The 22,960-nt window shown below is 36.4% G+C and overlaps 1 protein-coding gene across 2 annotated transcripts in view; it reads left to right on the top strand.

Moving 5' to 3' along the window:
- The first annotated feature begins 2,954 nt into the window (after window positions 1-2,954).
- COPS4 (COP9 signalosome subunit 4) overlaps window positions 2,955-22,960 on the top strand; it is a 36,368-nt gene continuing 16,362 nt past the window's right edge. The window contains exons 1-6 of one of the 2 annotated variants that reach the window (XM_081304921.1): window positions 2,955-3,111; window positions 11,885-11,964; window positions 15,759-15,910; window positions 16,455-16,558; window positions 20,095-20,248; window positions 20,411-20,561. In XM_081304921.1, the coding sequence (XP_081161047.1) occupies window positions 3,038-3,111; window positions 11,885-11,964; window positions 15,759-15,910; window positions 16,455-16,558; window positions 20,095-20,248; window positions 20,411-20,561 (715 nt within the window). In that variant the 5' untranslated portion in view covers window positions 2,955-3,037. Of the gene's footprint in view, window positions 3,112-9,530; window positions 9,635-11,884; window positions 11,965-15,758; window positions 15,911-16,454; window positions 16,559-20,094; window positions 20,249-20,410; window positions 20,562-22,960 lie in introns of those variants that run through there. The other variant, XM_081304922.1, reaches the window with a different exon arrangement.

Raw genomic sequence — 22,960 nt, forward strand, 5'->3', positions numbered from 1 at the left:
CAGGTATGTGTATGTAGAAAAAAATCCCAGAATTAGGTGTTGGTGGTGGTTTCAAGCACCAGCTGGGGATCTTAGAACTATCCCTTGCTGATAAGGGGGAACTACTGTATTCAAAGGGCAAAGATTGGGCTTAAGAATACAATGGAAATCCTCTTAGCACTACCAAGGTCTAGCCAAATAACTTATTCTAACACCAGTGCAGTAAGTTGTTCATAATTCCTGTCCAAGACCCTACCATTGCTATGGACCAATAATTGCTGTTTCTCTTATGCTTCCTTTTCCTAGTTTTAACTATGGTTGTCCTGTTTCTACTCTACTATAGTTTTGTATTACATGTGTGGGCATGGGGCTGCTATTTGTTTTACAGTCTATATGCATGTCTCTGGATAATAAAAAGCCACATCCCAACTGATGGAGAGGACTGTACATAACCAGAAACCCTGGATGCATAGCTGATGTTAAAACTGTCAAATAAAAAGTACAGGAGACATTGTTTTGAGCTAAACTTCTGCACTAGGCCCCAAAAGACAAGGCTAAAAATAAAAATAGAGTTACTCACGTTTAAATTCCATGTCACCAAGCTGAAACTAAGCTGTTTATTTGATCTTCTGAGAAATCAGGATGAGAGATTTCCCAAGTAGGCTAGTTTCAATTGGCATGATGAAGTTCCCTGTCTTTAATCCTTTCATACACACACACAAAAAAAGGTAACTTGAAGTAAACTAAGGTTAACCTATCAGCTATTCTTCAATTGTTCTGTCTCCCTGTTTCAGCCTCACAAGAAAAAGTAGGTTTGAAATAACCAATCCACTTTCATTTCTTGTCTGTGTACTTTAGCCCTTTTCAGTCTATAAAACCAAGTTCTACTGGGTGTGGTTGTGCATGCCTGTAAGCCTAGCTACTTGAGAGGCTGAGGCAGGAGGATTGCAAGTTTGAGGCGAGCATAAGCAATTTAGCAAAACAAAACAAAACCCCCTCAAAACCAAAAACAATGGGGATGGGGAGGGGATAGGGATGTAGCTTAGTTGTAGAACACCCCTGGGTTCAACCCCAGCACTGCCAAAACAACAAACAAAACACCAAGTCCCTTTCTTTGATTCACTAGAACATTTGTTATTTGTGGAATGAAGTGTTGACTGATTATTAGATAAAATGTAAAGACAATTAAGCAGGGCATGGTGGTCCATGCCTGTAATTCCAGCTACTTGGGAAGCTGAGGCAGGAGAATCACAAGTTCAAGGCCAGACTGGGTAATTTAGCAGACCTTGTCTCATAATTTTTTAAAAATTGTGGCTGTTGCTCAGTGCTAAAGTGCCCCTTGTTTTAACCCCCAGTAGGGGGGGAGGGGAAGGAGCCAATTATGATCTTTAAATTTTTATAATTTTGTCTTTTGACAAAACTAAATGGGAAATTGAACTCTACTCTTTATGAATGAAGGGAGTATGTTCTGTGAGAAGAACACATAGATAATTAGGTGGTTGGAGGGACAGGTTTTAGTAGACACTGCTGATTGTCTCACTAGCTCCGTCCTTTCTTTTGTGTGGGCACAGGACTGTCCAACTGGAAACTGACATTCCAGTCTCAATGTCACTATGCATTCTTGCCAATGGAATTAGGTCTAAATTAATGTGGGTAATCTCCAACTTACTCTTGAAAAAAGAAATTTCTAGGGCTGGGATTGTGGCTCAGCGGTAGAGCGCTTGCCTAACATGTTCGAGGGTCCAGGTTCGATCCTCAGCACCACATAAAAATAAAATAAATACTTAAAAAGAAAAAAGGAATTTCTTGTTAAGTCTTCTTTTCCCTTTCCCAAAGAGGGAACATGCCAGTTTTCACATATCAAGATGGAAAAAATCCTGAAGTTTAACATCTTTTGTAGGTAAGCCTGTATGAAATTGCACTCCTATATTTTCTGATTGGAAAGCAAAATGATAGCATTCCTATAAATTGCAATTTGGCAATATCTACCAAAAATTGTGTCTATTCTTTGACTCACATATGGATTTCTGGGAAACTGTATATATGTGTGTGTGTGTGTGTGTGTGTGTGTGTGTGTGTGTGTGTATTTCCGGAATATATATGCTTTATATATTATGTATATAATCTTTATATATATTTGTACAAAGTTACTGATTTCAGCATTGATTTACTAAAAATAACAATTGTCCTAACAGGATTAAACAAATTATGACATACCTTCACTATGTAATACTTTCTAGCTCTAAAAATAATGACATTTTAAGACTGGAGTTACATGGTAAGATCCCCAGGAAAAATGAAATATAAAGGGCAGAACAGTAATATGGTGTTTTTTAAAAAGGAACAATTTAAATTTATTTGCTTGTAATTGTAGAAAAAATTCTATATAAGGATAGAAGAGTAGTGAGTGTAATCCCTTATAAGGTAGGGTAACCATATAATTTGTCATTCAATTGCAACTGTTTCTAAAGAGAAAGGGGGTGTTACTAATAATTATTTCAGGACAACACAGAAAATGCCACTGTCCTGGACAAAGTGGGATGTACGATGAACCCTTTAAAAAGATATAGGGTGGAACGGGGATTGGGGATTTTTTTTTTTTTAATTTTTAAGAGCTTCGGACTGTGATGAAATGGAAATAGAAACATGTCATTCTTTACCACAGGTAGTTTGACGGCTGACTTTAAGAACGACGAACAGTCCACCACAGATTTGAGAAACGGAACTGAATGAAAACACAGTAGTTTAACGTACCCGGCCCTTGCTGGAGTTGCACAAGCGACACACTGCCTTGAAGTTCATTAGCCAATCCCAAGTCGGAGCGTGAGCGACAGTCTGTGGGAGAGACCTGGGCAGGTCTCGGACATGAGGAAAGGAGTTTTGCGTCATCAACCCTGGGGGCGGAGCTAGCTCACCCGGCTCCCACACACGGCGCTCTGGCCCACAAAGCCGTTACTCTGTGGTATCTCGGGTTCCCTCTAGCTGCACTCTGGAGGACCACACTCGTTTTCTTTCTGGCAGCAGGAGGCCCAGCCGCCTTGGCTGAGCTGGAAGAAAGATGGCGGCAGCCGTGCGACAGGATTTGGCCCAGCTCATGAATTCGAGCGGCTCTCATAAAGATCTGGCGGGCAAGTGAGTATTTCCCTGGAGCAGAGGAGTAGAGAGGTTGGAAGGGAAGCCATCGATTTGTTCCTCTTGAGGTGACTAAAGATCTCGGGTGTGAAGCTAGGAGCGGGCCTGAAGACCAAGGGGGCGGGCCTGAAGTCCGCTGGGGAGCCAAATGTTGGGAGCAGCAGAAAGCTGAAGGGGGACCTTGTGCAGGGGCCCTCAAGTTCTTAGTTTTGGGATGACTGTCAACTTTTTCAGTCCTTGTTAACATCCCTACTGATTCCTTTGGATTTTGGAAGCGTGGTAGAGAGGAGATTTTCCCTAGGCCTTCACAGCCTTCCCTAATATCTCTTCTTATCCCTAGTCAGCCAGTCACCCGAAATCTACTTCTTTTTGGACGCTCCCCATCTTTTGGTGCAGGGAATTTTATATTTTGGGGTCTTGGTGCAGAGTTTTCCGAGGAGATGGCTTCTCAGGGTTGACGGAGGCTGAGGAGGTATGGCTGCTGTCATGTCGTTCTGAACCACTCGGTCCATCATCTGGGTATCCTTGTGTTTTGGATACTTTCACTCCTTCACCAACTCTAAGGAGGGGCACATAGGCAAAATGTACTTGTGCGAGTTAGGATATATGGAATACTAATGTTTGCAGGAACCATTTAAAATGCTTAGATCCACTCTAAGTTAAAATTTGTGACATGTGCCTGTCCTGCAGGCAGTTGTTCAGCAGTGTTGTAGGTAGATGGGTGGATAAATAGTTTCTTTACAGATTTTGCATTATTTCTATTTTTTGATGAACTTGAAGTTTTTCTGTTTAAAGTATGACTCTCAAATGATCCTAATATTCACATCCTGACAGCTGGGATCGCTTTGATCTATTACTCTAACCTGGACATTGAAATCATGAATATGTTTCATATGGATTGTGCTCCCTTTTCCCTGGTGTTAAATGTAAGCTAATTTTACCATTGGGAAATTTAGCTGTATATCTTGGGCTTAATTACTTTGTGAAGCATTTTGCCACTGAGGGAAATTGGGATAATAATCGGACTTATTCTTGTCTAAGGTTGTTTGAGGACAAAATGTGTGTGTGTGTGTGTGTGTGTGTGTGTATGTGTGTATAACTTAATTCAGTACTTGGCACATAGAAAATACCATAAAGGTTGTTGTTACTATTTTTTAAGTGGCCAATAAATGCATACTGACTTATTCGATGGGTTGGGAATATGTTGAATATGTCTTCATGGCTCAATCCTTTTTGCACATAATTTTTATAGATTTGGATGAAAGTAAAACCAGCTTATATATTTCATCATACTTATATTGCTTTTTATTATGTTGGACAACAAATAAGTACATTAGTGTATTTTTTTGTTGTTGCTTTTTCAAGCCTTTGCAAAATTCTGAAACTTCAGCTTAGAATCTACTTCTTCAGGGGCTGGTGTTGTGGCTCAGTGGTAAAGTGCTTGCCTAGCATGTTTGAGGCCCTGGGTTCGATCCTCAGGACCACATGAAAATAAATAAATAAAATAAAGGTATTGTGTCCATCTACAACTAAAAAATAAATATTTAAAAAAGAATCTACTTCTTCAGATCTGAATTGGAGATAAACAATGATACCTATCCTATGGGGTGCTTTTGTTATAGATTACTGTTTAATAAACCAAAAATTGGCTAGGGATATAGCTCAGAGGTAGAGCACTTGCCTAGCATACTGAAGGCCCCAGATTTCAGCCTCAGCACTGCAGACAACCCAAAAACTTAGTGGTGTAAAACAACTATTATTTCTTAGGATTCTGTGGGTTGACTGGGTTGTGCTGATCTTGAGTTGGTCACTCATGCATTTTATGTCAGCTGGAAACTTGGCTGTAGATTTATTGCATATCTGACTGTTGGCTGAGTCTCTTATGTCTCTGCATATAGTCAATTATTCAGTAGTTTAGCTGGGGCTTTCTTCATGCAAGTGTTCCAAGAGGGTGAGAGTAGAAGCTCCCATCATCAGTTCTCTAATACTGATCAGGATAAGTCACAAGACCATCCCAAGGGGAAGGAAAATGGAGTTTACCACTACCTATTTATTTATTTTGGGTACTGGGGATTGAACTCAGGGGCACTCAACCACTGAGCCACATCCCCAGCCCTATTTTGTATTTTATTTAGAGACAGGGTCTCACTGAATTGCTTAGTGCCTGGCCGTTGTTGAGGCTGGCTGTGAACTCACAATCCTCCTGACTCAACCTCCTCAGCCACCAGGATTATAGGCATGCGTCACCGTGCCCAGCTCACTACCTCTTTAGTGGCAAAGTGACATTGCAAAGAAACATGGACAGAAGGAGGTGTGATTCATTAGAAGCCATTACTGTAACAGTCTACCTCGTGGGTTACTGTAAGACTAAATGAAATAATTTGGTTGATAACTGATAGCTAGTGCAGTGTTAGTCCACAACTCCTTCATAGCGGCTTTCTGAGAAGTTTTGTCCTTGCCTACATGTATATATCTGGTTCTCTGTTGGCAAGAATGTGTCAGGGTATTTATCCTCTTAACAAAACAGTTCATCCAGCTACATATTTTAGGAGGGAAATATCCTTGAAATAAATCAGTTGTAGGGTTTTTGTTAGAAGCTGGTTAACAAGAGATTCTATCCTGAAGAATGATGGAATACATTGGTTTTCTTTCTTTCTTTTTTTTTTTTTTGTTGGTTGTTCACAACATTACAAAGCTCTTGACATATCATATTTCGTACATTAGATTCAAGTGGGTTATGAACTCCAAATTTTTACCCCAAATGCAGATTGCAGAATCACGTCGGTTACACATCCACAATTTTACATAATGCCCTGTTAGTAACTGTTGTATTCTGCTACCGTTCCTATCCCCTACTATCCCCCCTCCCCTTCCCTCCCATCTTCACTCTCTACCCCATCTACTGTAATTCATTTCTGTCCTTGTTTATTTTCCCATTCCCCTCACAACCTCTTATATGTAATTTTGTATAGCAATGAGGGTCTCCCTTCATTCCCATGCAATTTCCCTTTTCTCTCCCTGTCCCTCCCATCTCATGTCTCTGTTTAAAGTTAATCTTTTCTTCCTGCTCTTCCTCCCTGCTCTGTTCATAGTTGCTCTCATTATATCAAAGAAGACATTTGGTATTTGTTTTTTAGGGATTGGCTAGCTTCACTAAGCATAATCTGCTCTAGTGCCATCCATTTCAATACATTGGTTTTCTAAAACTGATATTGTGTGATCCCGTAATTAGCAGCATATCTATAACAGTAGTTGTTCAAAAAATGTTGATTGAGAGGGCTGGGGTTGTAGCTCAGTGGTAGAGTGCTTGCCTAACATGAGGCACTGAGTTCAATCCCCGGCACCACACACACACACACACACACACACACACACACACACAAACAAATAAATAATGTTGGTTGAATCAATGAACAGCTAGAAAAGGACAGAGCTTGCTTGTATTTGAACCCAGGTCTGCCTATTTTAAAAAGCTCTTTTCTGATGGTGTTGGGAGCTGGGGTATTACTGGGGACTGAGCCTAGGGGCACTCTACCATGGAACTGCATCTTCAGCCCTTTTTATTTTCTCTTTTGAGATGAGGCCTCACTAAATTGCTGGGGCTGCCCTCAAATTTGTGATCATCTTGCCTTAGCCTCCTGAGTCACTGGGATTATAGGCATGTGCCACCATCCCTGGCTTAAAAAGCTCATTTTTAACCTACCAGACTATACTGCTTTTCTTGTAAAATTCAGTTAGAAGTGCTTTTCTATAACTCTGAATTAATACAGCTGTCTAAAGTTGGTATAATAAATAAGCCATACAAAATGCACTTTTGCAAATATTATAGGCATATTTTTTTATATGTCATGCATTGTGTTCATTATCTCATATAAAACTTCAGAAGAGAAGGAGGGCCTTCAGAGGGAGCATTTAAATAGATAGCTGTTGTGGTGGTCTGTCTTACTTGGCTAAAACTGATTTGATTCTTTAAAACCCAGGCAGATGTTTCTACTTTTTTTTTTTTTTCCAGTCTTAGGGATTGAACCCAGGGGTGCTCACCACTGGTAACAATCCCAGACCCCCCCCCCCCCGCCCCCTTTTTTTAAATTTTGAAATTGGATCTTTTTTTTTTTTTTTTAAAGAGAGAGTGAGAGAGGAGAGAGAGAGAGAGAGAGAGAGAGAATTTTTAATATTTATTTTTTAGTTCTCGGCGGACACAACATCTTTGTTGGTATGTGGTGCTGAGGATCGAACCCGGGCCGCACGCATGCGAGGCGAGCGCGCTACCACTTGAGCCACATCCCCAGCCCCTTGAAATTGGATCTTGTTGCTTGCTGAGGTTGACCTCAAATTTGCAATCCTTCTGCTTCAGCCTCCTAAATTGCTGGGATTACAGATGTGTGCCACAGCATCTGGTGCCAGGTATTACTTCTTCCTGGAAACCTCTGAACAACAGCAAACTTACATACTCATATCTATCCATACACACCACCTAGATAATTGTTCATCCTATGCTTAGTGGCATCCTATATTGATCTCTATATAACACTAATTCGTCCATCTTCTTCCCTAACTAGAATGTAATTTCTTTTTTGTGTGTTTTAGAATGTTATTTCTTTGAGGGCAGGTGTGAGGTCATGGATTATAGATCTTTGTTGACTTAATCCTATGGAAATATAAATATATAATATTTATATTACATATGAAAAAACTGAGGCACAAAGATGGAATATAAGGTCACATAGTGGTGGAGCTGGAATACAGCCTGTCTTGCTTGTCTCAGAGCTCCTAACTAAACATATCTACCTTTTTGTGTTATTTTCATCAAACTGGACTACGTTTTAGATAGTGATTTTTTTTTTCCAGGAATGTATGCATTTCCCACTGTCATTAAATTGAAATATTTAGAACTCTTAAAAGATGCAGAGGTTACTAGAAATTATTTCTCTGTCCTAAATATTAGCTCTTAACCTCTTTAAAAATTTTACATATACACTGCAGATTGAACCCAGGGGTGCCTAACCAATGAGCATTGTTCCCAGCCCTTTCATTTATTTATTTATTTATTTATTTTGAGACAGGGTTTTGCTAAGTTGCTGAGGCTGGCTTTGAACTTGCAATCCTCCTGCCTCTGTTTGAACTTGCAATCCTCCTGCCACTGTCTCCTGAGCCATTGGGATTACAGGCGTGGGTCCCTTTGCCTGGCTTCGTTTTTAATTTCTGGCAGCTTTATTTTGATATGTGTATATGGATTTTCTTTTATTTATCTATGCCCCTTAGCATTTGCTGTGAAATAAGCTACCCCACTTATTTAATTCACAATTCTGTAGGTTGACAGTTTGGTTTGGGCCAAGCTGGATAGTTCTATTCCAAATTATCTTGTCTCCCAAATGTTCCCTCATACTGTGTTGAGCGGCTCTGCCTTTGTGCATTGGCTGGCCTCTTGACAGGGCCACATATCTCATCAGCCAGTAGGTTAGTCTGGGCCTTTTTTGTATGGCAACAGCAGGGTTTCAAAGGGACATTTAAGCTATGTGTGGTTGCTATACACCTGTAATCCCAGTGACTTCAGAGGCTGAGGCAGAAGGATAGCAAATTTGAGGCCAGTCTAAGCAATTTAGCAAGATCCTCAGCAATTTTTGAGAACCTGTCTCAAAAATAGAAAAGACCAGAGATGTAGTTGCTAAATGGTAAAATGTCCCTGGGTTCAAGGTCTGTTGAGGTCTAGGCTCCAAACTGGCATTTCACTTCTACCATATTCTATTGGTCAACCAAGTTCAGAGTCAGGGACAGGGAAAAACTCTGCCTCTTGATTTGAAGAGCTACAAAGTCACATTAGAAAGGGGAGTAAAAGAATTGTGGCCACTTGTGTAAATACCAACTTATCCTGGCTCAGCTTCACTGGGTTTCTTGAATCACTGGATTGTATTCTTTCAGCAGTTCTGAGAAGTTTTTAGCTATGTCTCTCTCAGCTATGCTACTTCTGCACCATCTTGTATTCTCTTCTAGGCTCCAGTGAAATCCCTGTTAGGTCCACCTACCATAACCTCTTACGTCTCTTATTCTTTTTTGTGTATTTTCATTTCATTGTTTTATTCTAAATAGTTTCTTCAGATTTGCCTTCTAGTTTATCAGTTCTTCAACTGTGTCTAATCTGCTAAGTACTTCACTGAGTTTTAAGTTTGGTTATATTTTTCAATTATATGATTTCTGGCAATTCTTTTTCTAAATATACTTTTTTATGGTTCCCAGTGTCTTTAAAAAATTTTTTTAATTAAAAAATATATATACATCTACATATTTTATATATATGTATGTTTTATATATATATATATATATATATATATATATGTGTGTGTGTGTGTGTGTATACACATACACAATACCCTTATTTTACTTATTTATTTTTTTATGTGGTGCTGAGGATCGAACCTAGTGCCTCACACATGCTAGGCAAGCACTCTACCACTGAGCCACAACCCCAGCCTGGTTCACAATTTCTTGCTGAAACTTAAAAGCTTGTCTTTATCTCCATGAAATGGTAAGTTTAAATGTATTATAATCCTTCCAATAACTTCAGTATCTGAATTCCCTGGTTGTTGCTACTGTCTCTTTTGTTGATTCTAGCTGTATTATCATGTGCCTTATTAATCTTTGTTTGTTAGGTGAATTATTTAAAAATGCATTTTTAGGGGTATTTGGAGGTCTAAGATGCTATGTTTCAGAGAGGATTTTCATTTCTTTCTTCCAGGTACCTGAGGAAACTAATAGTCTAGGAAAAAGGCTTCAGAATTTTTTGATTTACCTAGATGATCCTTGGAATAGAATTTATAACTTTACTCCCAAAGTGTTCATGTTTCCAGCTCTATTAGTTGGCCAAATATTGCAACTTGCCTGTCAGTGTTCCCAGCAAATTTGAAAGGAGTCCCAAAGCAGAACCCATACCCTTGTCCCCACCAGAAATGCTATTCTGTACCTTTTAGCTATCTTGCTATTATCAGCAAATGCCATCAGTGCCATCAGGCAGAAGCTGTGGTTCACCTTTGTGTTCCTGTTTTCTTTTTCTTATTGGAATATTTTATGCTATTAAACTTTTTTTTTTTTTTTTTTTTGGTGCTGGGGATTGAACCCATGGCACTTAAAACACTGAGCCATATCCCTAGCTGGTTTTATTTTGAAACAGGAACTTTATTTTGAAACAGTTGAAGAATGATAAACATTAGAGCCTCATTAAATGTTGGGGCTGGTCTCGAACTTGCAATCCTCCTGCCTCATCCTCCTGAGTCACTGGGATTATAGGCATGTGCCACTGCCCCTGGCTTCTTTCAGCATCTTATATTGTTTTTGTTATTTTTTGAGGGAAGATTAGTGCAGTCGTCTGCTCATCAAGTGGAAGAACTATTACTACATTCAGTCAGCACTCATTTTGATTCTAAATAATGACTTTGGTACATTTTAATGTTTGTTTTGTTTACTTCTAAATCCTTTCAAGAGCCAAGAAACCAGGAATCAAAGTGTACTAAACTTTGTTTCATATACATAATAGATGCTTAATAAACATTTGGTGGTAGGGATTGAACCCAGGATTGCTCTACTCCTGGGTTGCTATATCCCCGACCCTTTTTAATTTTTATCTTGAAACAAGATTTCACAAGGTTGCCAAGATTGGTCTTAAATTTGCGATCCTCCTGCCTCAGCCTCCTAAGGATTGCTGGGATTATAGGTTTGCACCACTATGCCTAATAATATATGGAAAATTTTAATTTATATGTTCTATGTTTGTATGTGTGTATCTGTCAGCAACCCTTGTTATTTAATTTGTTAAATTTAGAGATGGTCTCACTGAATTGTCCTGTCTGGACTGGCATTTACAATCTTTCAGCCTCAGCCTTCCAGTAGCTGAGATTACAGTCCTTCCCCATTGCATCCCTGAGAAACATTCAGGTTCTAATGTTTGGTTCTGTGACCTGGACAATAATATTTCTATTGTTGATGACCCTAGATTCATTAGGTCCATAAGAGAAAAACGTTCTGGATGGCCCCAGATAATGTATCTATATAATATATAGTTGAAGGAAAATATAGCTTAATTTTTTCTTTTTGACACTCTGATAGAACCCAGGGCCTTGCACATGCTAGGCAAACCTCTACCACTGAGCTACATCCTGGTCCATTTTTTATATTTATTTTAAAATTTTGAGATAGGGTCTTGCTAAGATGCCGAGGCTGGTTTCAAACTTGTGATCCTCCTGCCTCAGCTCCTGAATGGCCGGGATTACAGGCATGCCTGACACTTGAAACTGACTTTCTAGTTTGAATTCAAAACTAAAACTTTCAAGAAAAAATGATATCTTAGAGTTAATAACATAGAGTTATAGAGTCAGTCTTTTGATGGACTTAAAAACTTCTTAAAAGTATGATATATTGTACTAAAATCTAGAAGTGACATCTTAGAATTATAGATTTAGTATTGTGTTGGACTGGAAACTTAAAAAAAACTGATGTACTATAAAGAATACTGCAAATTAGAGTACTGTGAAAGAATCAGTGGGGCTGGGGGTTATAGCTCAGTGGTAGAGCGCTTGCTTCTCATGCTTGAGGCACTGGGTTTGATCCTCAGCACCGCATTAAAAAAAATAAAATAAAGATATTTTTTAAAAAGAAACAATCAGGTAAATAGAAATGAATAAACACATCAAACTTATCAGTAGAAATGAATAAATATATCTCAAAGTTTCCATTAAAAAACACAGTAACTTCTAAACATTATTTTTGTTTAATATTACTTTAGGTATCGTCAGATTCTGGAAAAAGCCATTCAGTTAACGGGTGCAGAACAACTAGAAGCTCTGAAAGCTTTTGTGGAAGCAAGTAAGTGGGATGAAAATTCAATTTTGCCTTGTATTTTTGAGCTAGTACTTTAAAACTTTTTAAAACCTTGTTTTATATCAAAGTATCCATGTTAAATATGCATTGATATTGATTGATTCTAAATTTTTTAATCTGTTTACAACTTGTTTATTTATTTATTTTTTTTAAAGAGAGAGTGAGAGAGGAGAGAGAGAATTTTTAATATTTATTTTTTAGTTCTCGGCGGACACAACATCTTTGTTGGTATGTGGTGCTGAGGATCAAACCCGGGCCGCACGCACATTAGGCGAGCGTGCTACTGCTTGAGCCACATCCCCAGCCCACAACTTGTTTATTGTTCAGTGAATTATATTCTAAATTACCGTCCCAATGAAGGTTTTGTGTAGTTTTGATATAGTACCTGATGAAAGACAGTCTAACATAATGTAAAGAGAATGGTTTGGATTAAATTTCTGGTGTGCTATTTTATGATCTTGAATAAGTTGTTTAGCTTTTTAGTGCCTCCTTTTCCTCAAAAATGAGCATATGATAATTATTTTGTAGAATTGTTGGGAGATTAAAACAGTTAATAAACATAATAAAGTGCTTAGAAAAGTACCTATCAAATAGTAAGTCTTATGTACTAGATGTTGTTTATTAATGTTGCAAATTTCCTCTTGAATTGGAAACTAGAAATTTTCATTCTTTGAGATCTAATTTTCCCCACTCCCTGACTTTAGACATATCCATTTATCTTGACAATTACTCAAAACTTGAATTGGAATTTATAATGACTTAACAATATTAATAGTACTTGGTGGTACTTTATAGTTCACAGTATGTTTTCACTTACATTGTCCGTCATTTAAGAGTCCTTTTAATAATCCTGTGACTAGACAGTATTGGTATAGATATGCTGTGTATATTATAAAATGAATCTCAGGATGAAGTGATTTTTCTTTTTTTAGCTGCTCAGTAGTAGAGCCAGATAAGAAACTAGGTTTTCTGACTTTGTGTCCTCATTTACTTATATATCCCTGAGTCATACTAATTTGTGTAGTAATTTCTTTCTGTTATAAGTGCATAGTTGCAATTATACTGAAAGTGTTTTAAGTCACATCCAGTATTATCTAATAATGAATTCGAATTAATATTTTGTAAGCTAAATAATTATAAGTGCTATAAGTTACTGCCTCAAAAAATCAGAGCCTGCAATGTGAGAAAGACTGGCAATGATTTCAGAAAACCATTTGGAGTGACTTTATTGAGAACATTGCATGATAGTAGTAAAAGAATAATGCTTTTTATAAATCTTAAATCTTTACATAAACTTTGAATCCTGGGGCTGGAGTTGTGGCTCAGCGGTAGATCGCTTGCCTAGCACGTGCGAGTCCCTGGGTTCGGTCCTCAGCACTACATAAAATAAATAAATAGAATAAAGATATTGTGTCCAACTACAACTAAAAAACAAATATTAAAAAAAAAACTTTGAATCTACTGATCCTCCAAGAAAAGCAGGCTACTGAGGCTACTGTTAAAATCATTCATATAATTTGAACAACTTTTGAATCATCATTTATTTTCATAGTAACTTGGATTATTTAAGCAGTGGTTCACAAGCATGATACATTTAAAAAAATATAATAGTCTGGGATGTAACTCAGTAGTAGAGCCCTTACCTAGCATGGGCCTGACCCTGGGTTTAACCCCCAGTACCACCAAACAAAACAAAAATATAATAATAGTGTTAATAGTAATTAACATTTGTTAAGTGCAATGTGCCAAGTATTGTTTAAAGTGCTCTGCATATATTATTGAATTCAAGCTTCATGAAGTAGGTAGATGGTATTATCCTCATCTTACAGATGAGAAAACAGAAGCACAGAAAGAAGTTTCTGAGGTTATATAATCAGGAATGGTAGAAACAGTGTGGCTTCAGAGCTTTCATTGTTTATCACATACAGAAATATCTCATAAGTATTTATAATGTTGATACATCTAATGTTGACTGAAGTTCTTTCTGTCTTTATTTGGAAAGTACAAGTGGTATTGACTGTACTGCAATACTTGCTTTATTTAAATTTTATGAAAATTTATTTGTTTTAATTAGGTAAAAATGACAGCAGAATGCATTTTGATTCATTGTACACAAATGGAGCACACTTTACATTTCTCTGGTTGTACACCATGTAGCGTCACACCATATGTACAGTCATATATGTACTTAGGGTAATAATGTCCATCTCATTCCACCATCTTTCCTGCCCCCATGTCCCCTTCCTTCCCCTCCCTCCCTCCCCTTTGCACAAAGTTCCTCCATTCTTCCCCCGACCCCCATTATGGATCAGCATCCACTTATCAGAGAACATTCAGCATTTGTTTTTTTGGGACTGGCTTACTTCAATTAACATGATATTCTCCAGCTTCATCCATTTACCTGCAAATGCCATGATTTTATTCTCTTTTAATGCTAAGTAATATTCCACTGTGTGTATATACCACAGTTTCTTTATCTATTAATCTATTGAAGGGCATCTGGGTTGGTTCCACAATTTAGCTATTGTGAATTGTGCTGCTATAAATATTGATGTGGCTGTGTCCCTGCAGTATGCTGTCTTTAAGTTCTTTGATATAGACTGAGGAGTGGGATAGCTGGGTCAAATGATGGTTCCATCCCAAGTTTTCTAAGGAATCTCCATACTGTTTTCCATATTGGTTGCACCAATTTTCAGTCCCATCAGCAAAGTATGAGTGTGCCTTTTCCCCCACATTCTCACCAACACTTATTCTTTTTTTTTTTTTAATATTTTTTTTAGTTGTAGGTGGATGCAATACCTTTGTTTTATTTATTTATATGTGGTGCTGAGAATTGAACCCAGGACCTCACATATGCCAGGCGAGCGCTGTACCGCTGAACCACAACCCCAGCCCTTGTTTGTAACCCCCATTCTTACTGGCATGAGATGAAATCTAGAGTAGTTTTGATTTGCATTTCTCTAATTACTAGAGATGTTGAACATTTTTTCATATATTTGTTGATCAGTGATATATCTTCTGAGAAGTGTCTCTTTAGCTCCTTAGCCCATTTATTGATTGGGTTGTTTGTTTCTTTGGTGTTAATTTTTTGGAGTTATTTATATATCCTGGAAATTAGTGCTCTATCTGATGTTCGTGTGGCAAAAATTTGCTCCCCAAATGTAGACTCTCTCTTCACCTCATTGATTGTTTCTTTTGCTGAGAAGAAGCTTTTTAGTTTGAATTCATCCCATTTATTGATTGTTGATTTTATTTCTTTCCCTTTAGGAGTCTTGTTAAGGAAGTTGGGGCCTAATCCTATGTGGTGAAGATTTGGGCCTACTTTTTCCTCTGTTAGGTGCAGAGTCTCTGGTCTAATACCTAGGTCTTTGATCCACTTTGGTATTATGGGGTTTTTTTAACATCTTTTTAAGCTATGTGGGATATAAACACATACATTAAAAATATGGGTGTTTCAATGCCTTTGCTTTGTAGAAAAATAAAAAAAAAAGGAAGAGAATAAAATTCTTAACCACTAAACAAAGCTTCTTTCAAACATATCTGTTTCTTTGAATACTCATGGTATCTTTACTGTTTGGGTGTATTAATTTTATAATCAAGTAATTCAGCAAAAGGAAAACTGATTGTATAATATAAAATAAGGGTATGGAAATCCCTGAATAATGCATTGAAGGGTGCCCTAATGTAGATTTGTCTTAGTATTAATTTTAAGGAAAGGTTGATTGCTTAATGAAAATTTATGAATTACTCATTTTTTTCTCTTATTTTTTTGAAACAAGTGGTAAATGAGAATGTCAGTCTTGTGATCTCGAGACAGTTGCTGACTGATTTCTGCACACATCTCCCTAACCTGCCTGATAGCACAGCCAAAGAAATCTATCATTTCACCTTGGAAAAGATCCAGCCTAGAGTCATTTCATTTGAGGAGCAGGTAAAAATCTATAGCAGTGGAGTTTGAATTTGAGATAGCAGAAATTACTTTAGAATCTGATGTTACTAGATTCTTAAAGGAGGAATCATTTGTTTTCATTTTTGACAAAACAGTATGCCAAACATTTCACAATGCAAAATCAAAAAAATATTAGGATATTGTAATTCCAGCTGACAATTGCTCATGTATTAATATTTTATTTTATGAACTAAATATTGTTCTTTAGGCAATTTTTAAAATCCATAAAATTATTAGGCCCAAAGCAGGAAAACTCCAGCATCATGTATGTAGTAACAAAAGCAAAATTTAACATTTAAATAAAAATATTGCCTTAATTTACTTGCAGAAGTGTGTTATTTTAGCTCACTATTTGTAATTTTGTGAATGCAAAATTCATTGAAAATTTTGGGTGGTCTAGATAAACTTTTACTATTTACTGGTCATCTTAATATGTTGAATTGGCAGCATTGTTACAATAATGTATCTGTTTGATTAGTTACTAATGTCAACTAAAATAATTTAACATGTATACCTACTGTTCCAGGTTGCTTCCATAAGACAGCATCTTGCATCTATATATGAGAAAGAAGAAGACTGGAGAAATGCAGCCCAAGTGTTGGTGGGAATTCCTTTGGAAACAGGACAAAAGTATAGTAAATAGTGGATATTGGATGAAAATATATACAATTGTTCGCCTATACTTTTTCTTACATTCTAGTGCAGAAAGCAGACAATTTAATAAATTTTATAGTATGTTAGAATGTGAAAAGTGCTACAGAAAAATGAAAAGTAAGTGGGCTAAGTAGGAGCATCTATCACTAAATAGATGACTAAGATGGTATGTTGGTCCTGATATCACTTTCTCAAAGACTTGGAGGAGATAAAGGAGTAGCTATATGCTGTCTGAGGGAAAAGTATCACCAGCTACTCTTGGAAGGGGTGATTAATATAAAGGCTTTAAGGGTGGGAGGTTTCTTGGAGTGTTTTCCTAAGAGGAGCAAGGAAGCCAGTGTGGATAGAGTGGAGTAAAAGAGGGTAGAGAGATAGAGGATGAGATCAGAGAGTATTGGTGACCAGAGTATATGGGATCTTTATAGACCATTGTAAAACCATTGGCTCTAAGTGAAATGAGGGGGAGCCATTGGAAGATTTTAAACAGAAGAGTGATATGTCCAACTTAAATTTTAAAGAATCACTCTGGCTATTGGGTTGAGAAATAAATTGTAGACAAGCAGTTATCAAAGTAAAAATATTGGTTGAGGATTGTGTACTACTACAGATGAGATGGAAATTCTAAGAAATGTTGGATTCTGGACGTGTTTTTAAGGTTGAATGTATATTTTCTGGTGGCTTGGATATGGAATGTTCAAAACAGTCAAGGAGCTGGGGCTGTAGCTCAGTGGCAGAGTGCTTGCCTTGCACAAGTGAGGCATGGGTTCGATCCTCAGCACCACATAAAAGTAAACAAAATAAAGGCATGCTGTCCATCTGCAACTACAAAAAAAAAAATTAAATGACAACAACAACAACAACCAAAAACAGAGTCAAGATAAGCCCTGGTTTTTGGCCTGAGTAATTGGAAAGATGGAGTTGCTGTCTCCTGAGTGGGGAAGAATAGGTTTATGAAAAGATCCAGAGTTACCTTTTGTACATATGATAGCTAAATGGAAATATCTAATAGGGAGCTGAATATATTAATATAGAGGTATAGAGTTCTGAAGAGAGGTGTAGGCTAGAGGTATACATTTGGGAGTAATTGGTATATAGATGAAATTTAAAGCCATTAGATGAAATCCCTAGAAGATGGAATGTAAAAAGAGAAAAGGACTGAGTACCTAGGCCTGGAGCTCTCCAACAGTAAGAGATCAGGGGCAGGAAAATATAGTAAATGAGAATTGATCATTGGGATAAGAATAGAAGATTGTAGAGTGTGCTGTCCTAGAAGCCAAATCAGGAATTTGTATCAAGAAGGAGCAAGTATTCATATATGATGTTGAGGGGTGAGAGTTAACCATTGGCATTAGAAATATGGAGACCACTGGTGACCTTGACAAAAGTGAAAGCCTGGAATTGTTTAAGAGAGAATAGAAGAGCTTGAGGGGGTGTGCTGTAAGATCCATAGTTCTAAGCTAGCCTTATCAACTTAGCAAGACCCTGCCTTAAAAAAAAAAAAAAAATTAAAAAGGGTTAGGAGTAGAGTACTTCTGAGTTAAATCCCCCCTCCCCCACTCTGCCCCTCAACACATACACTAACAGAGAATGGAAGAGAAGAATTGGAGACAGAGTATCGGTTACTCTGGGGTAGTTTTCAAAAAGGAAGCAAAGAAATAGGGTAGAAGATAATAGTGTAGATTAGGCTAAGAAGCAATTTTTTTCTTTTATGATCTAGTGGAAAGCAAAAAATTTGATATTGAGGAGTTGGGGAAAGAGTTCTTAAAGAAATAGCCAAAAGGGGAAGGGAATTTAATAGAGGAATGGGTTCACAGAGGGGCATAGATAGTTCATCGGTGGCAGCGTTTCTTTAGCTCTGCACTATTGACATGTTAGATTGGATAATCCTTTATTGTGGAGGCTGTTCTGTGTATTGCAAAATGTTTTGAAGCATCTGGTCCTCTACTCCCCAGATGCCAATAGCACTCCTATCTGTAATCAAAATGTCTGTAGACATTGCCACATGTTCCCTGATGGCAAAATTGGTTTCCAGTGATGATAGTTAACAGCTAGGGACACAGAGTATATGGATGCAATTGCTATTGATGTAATCAAGTTTGTGCAAGTACTCCTTGCTTCAGTTTTCTTAGGGAAGTCAGAATCAGAGTAATCAGCTGAAACTGTGGGTAGGAGATGGGAATTATGAAATTAAGAGACAAGAATATAGACTGAATAAATGAAAATTTATTTCTTTGTTTTTCTTTGGTACTGAATATTTAACCCAGGAGCACTTAACCACTAAGCCACATCCCCAGCCCTTTTTATTTTTTATTTTGAGACAGGGTCTTTTTAAATTGCTGAGGCTGGTCTCGAACGTCCTCCTATTTTAGCCTCCTGAGTTGCTGGGATTACAGGTGTCCACCACCACTCCCAGCATGGAAACTTTTTTCTTTAAAAAATGATTGATTCTGGCTCTGTGTCACACACCTGTAATCCCAGTGGCGTGGGAGTCTGAGGTAGGAGAATTGTGAGTTCAAAGCCAGCTTCAGTAAAAGCGAGGTGCTAAGCAACTCAGTGAGACCCTGTCTCTAAATAAACAATACAAAATAGGGCTGGGGATGTGGCTCAGTGGTCAAGTGCCCCTGAGTTCAATTCCTGGTACCCTCACAAAAAAGCACTTTTGCTGGTCAGTAGAAAGGGTAAATTTTCCGTGAGAATTAATCTTAAATTTTGTGGATTTTGAAGTATGTAAGATTTTTAGTTATATATTCTCTGCACAAAATGTGACCAGTAGGATAAAGAAGAAAATAAAACTACCTATAATCCTACCTGCTACCATAATTGCTATTATTGTTTTAATATATGTATATAGAAATACATTTTAATGGTATTTAAAACATACTGTTTTATTTCATTTTTTCATTTAGCAAAAAGTATATGGTGACTATATAATCAGAGTAATTATTTTAACTATATTTATGTTATAAAAGTATTCTACCTTTTTATGTACCACAACTTGACTACCATAAATACTATAATAGGTGATTTCCATTTCTTTTCAATTACAGATATTTATAAATAACTGTACAAATGAATATTCTTGTATATCAATATGTGGGTTTGATTATCTTCTTAGGATTTTTTTTCTGGAGATAAAATATAGTGGGTTAAGAGCATATATAATTAAAGGATTAAAGGTTAAAGAACATATTGCCAAAAATTGTTCTCTAGGAAAGTTATGCCAACTATAGTCCCACTAGTAGTATATGATATGCCTCAGAATTGGCAGTTGTTCTTTCAAGATCCTTGCTTTATGAGATTATCTGAGAATTATAAGCAACTAAGATATAATGTGATCACTATGATGAAATAAAACTTATGTTAAAATTTTCTATAATATAAGTCAGTAAAAAGTTTGATTTCCTTATATTAACAGTATATATAGGAAAGGAAAAATAATGTTTTTTATTATTGTTAAAAATTTTTCTTTATAAAATATTGAATCATTCTGTATTTTTTCTGATATGTTCTAGACAGTACAATGTAGATTATAAACTGGAGACTTACCTGAAGATTGCTAGGCTATATCTGGAGGATGATGATCCCGTCCAGGCTGAGGCTTACATAAATCGAGCATCATTACTTCAGAATGAATCAACCAATGAACAGTTACAGATACATTATAAGGTAACAGATAAACTTTTGTATTGGAGAATCATACTGTACTAAGATGTTCCAGATCATCTGATAAGAGCTTTTATTTTAGAAATTCTCTTTGTGTATGTGTCATTCTTTATTGCTTTTGTTTTTTAATTTTGCCCCTAATTGGAACATTTTCCTTCTCTCTAGGTATGCTATGCACGTGTTCTTGATTATAGAAGAAAATTCATTGAAGCTGCACAAAGATACAATGAGCTTTCTTACAAGACTATAGTCCATGAAAGTGAAAGACTAGAGGCCTTAAAACATGCTTTGCACTGTACCATCTTAGCATCAGCAGGTAAACACATAATTTATGCTTAATGAAGTTAGTTATCTTTGCTTAATAATTTTAGGGTGATTACTGTTGGAAAATTTAGCAAGGAATGTCTTTTAAGTGGTGTCTTAATATAAATATGATAAATTTAGCAGGTATTTAAATAACTCAAAAACAGCAATAAAATGAATTGTTAACTTTAAAAATTTAATATGCATCTTTTAGACTTGGCATTCATACTTTTTTTCTTTTTTGTATTGGGAATTAAACCCAGGGGTGCTTTACCACTGAGCCCCATCCCCAGCCCTGTTTTGTGTATTATTCAGAGACAAGATCTTAGTGTGGTGCTTAGGGCCTCAATAAGTTGCTGAGGCTGGTTTTGAACTGGTGATCCTCCTTTCCTCACCGGCTTTTTCTTTAATAAATATAATGAATTAACTTTTTACTCAATTATAGCAGGTCAATAACTCAAGTACAAAGGACTCTTAAGACATTATGAAGAACAATAAGAAGGAATGCCTGCCAGGTAGGGTGGCACATGCCTATAATCCCAGTGGCTTAGGAGGCTGAGGCAGGAAGATCACAAGTTCGAAGCCAGGTTTTAGTAATTTAACAAGAACCTGTCTCAAAATGAAAAATAAAAAAAGGACTGGGGATGTGGCTCAGTGGTTAAGCATCCCTGGGTACAATCCATGGTACAAAAAATAAAACAGGAGAAGGAATGCTTATTCTAGGAATGGGGATACAGCTCAGCAGTAGAGGTTTTGCCTTGCATGTGTGAAGCCCTGTTTTCCATTTCCAGTACTTGGGAAGGGTTCAGGGGAACCATGACTTTTCTAAATCCTTCTGAAATCTTCAGTCTTGGACCATATTCAGTTGAGAGCCCAATGACAAATTCAAGCCACTCATTTTGTTCTTTATGAAATATTAGTCTTTCTTACTTTTTGTTGCGAAATGATAGTACATAAACATGGTATTGCTTCATTTTCTAAAGAACTATCACTTCTTCCTAGTATTTCTTGCAATACAGAAGTACTTTTTATACCCAATTAATAGCATGATACACAGTTTTGCAACTTTTTTAATATGATTAAATAGTATAGTGATCTTTGTGTCAGTGCACACATTCATTTTGATTTTCTATTTTCTGACTTCATCATAAAGTATATAGTTAGTGACAGACAATGTTATAGTAATTATGCAGATGGTAAGTATACATTTAGGTTAAATTCCCAGGTCCAAAGGAACATACTTTTAACTTTTTAATATACACTTTAAGTTTTTAATATAAGTTATTCATTACACTTAAAAAAAAAGTTCATGAGTACCTGATTCCTCACATAGGTATTACCAAGTGTTTTTATCTTTGCTAATCTGATAAATGAAAAATTGTGTCTTATTTTAGTTTTAATTCACATTTCATTTGTTATGAATGTTCTTAAGCATTTTTTTGTGTGTTTAAAAAAAATCATTGTTGAAAAAACGGTATTTTCTTTCTGAGTGAATTATGTATTTATGTCCATTGGCTATCCATTTTTTGAATTGTTCATCCTTTTCTTGATAACTTGTGAAAGCTTTTTATATATAAAAGGTGATTAATAAAAATATTTCAAATTTGTTTTCAAATTTTTTGGCTTGGTTTTTAACATCCCCCCCACCCCTCCCCCCAAAAAAAAGTTCCCCAGAAGCTTATTTTATATGTGTGTGTTTGTATGTGTGTCTTTTTTAAAAAATATTTTCTTAGTTGTCAATGGACCTTTACTTTATTTATTTATATGTGGTGCTGAGAATCAAACCCAATACCTCATGCATGCTAGGCAAGTGCTTTACCACTGAGCCACAACCCCAGTCCCAAGCATGTATTCTTACCACTGAGCTATAACCCCTAGTCTCTAATTTTTATATACTTACATTTATTAATCTTTCTCTTATGGTTTCTAGGTTTAGTTGTGTTGCTTAGAAATGTTTTTCCTACTCTGACATTTATATATATTTATATATTTGTATATTATGTATTTTTAAAAATATGTATGTACAAATATAAAATATATACTATATAATATTTATAATATATAGTTAAAATATATATGTTATATGCACATACATATATTTTTAACTATATATTATATATAATATATTTAATATATATTAAAATTCACTTTCCTCATGTTTTCTTTGAATACTTCTGATTGCACTTAAGCAACTCATTCTCATTTACTCTCTAGAGAAGATATTTTTTCCATAGAATTTACTTTATGCAGGTCTTCAGGAAAAATTTCCTTTAATGTTTTAGAATTAGTTCTAGTTCTGAGCATTTAGTTTTTAATCTTATTTAAACACATTGGGAATAGATAAGCTGATTTTGAATTCTTGAATGTTAAGACCTCTTTACTTTCTGAAAAATTGAGAACCCTAGAGAAATT

The sequence above is a fragment of the Spermophilus citellus genome (assembly GCF_964194105.1).
Source record: "Spermophilus citellus genome assembly, chromosome: 8".
In the NCBI taxonomy this organism is placed as follows: Eukaryota; Metazoa; Chordata; class Mammalia; order Rodentia; family Sciuridae; genus Spermophilus; species Spermophilus citellus.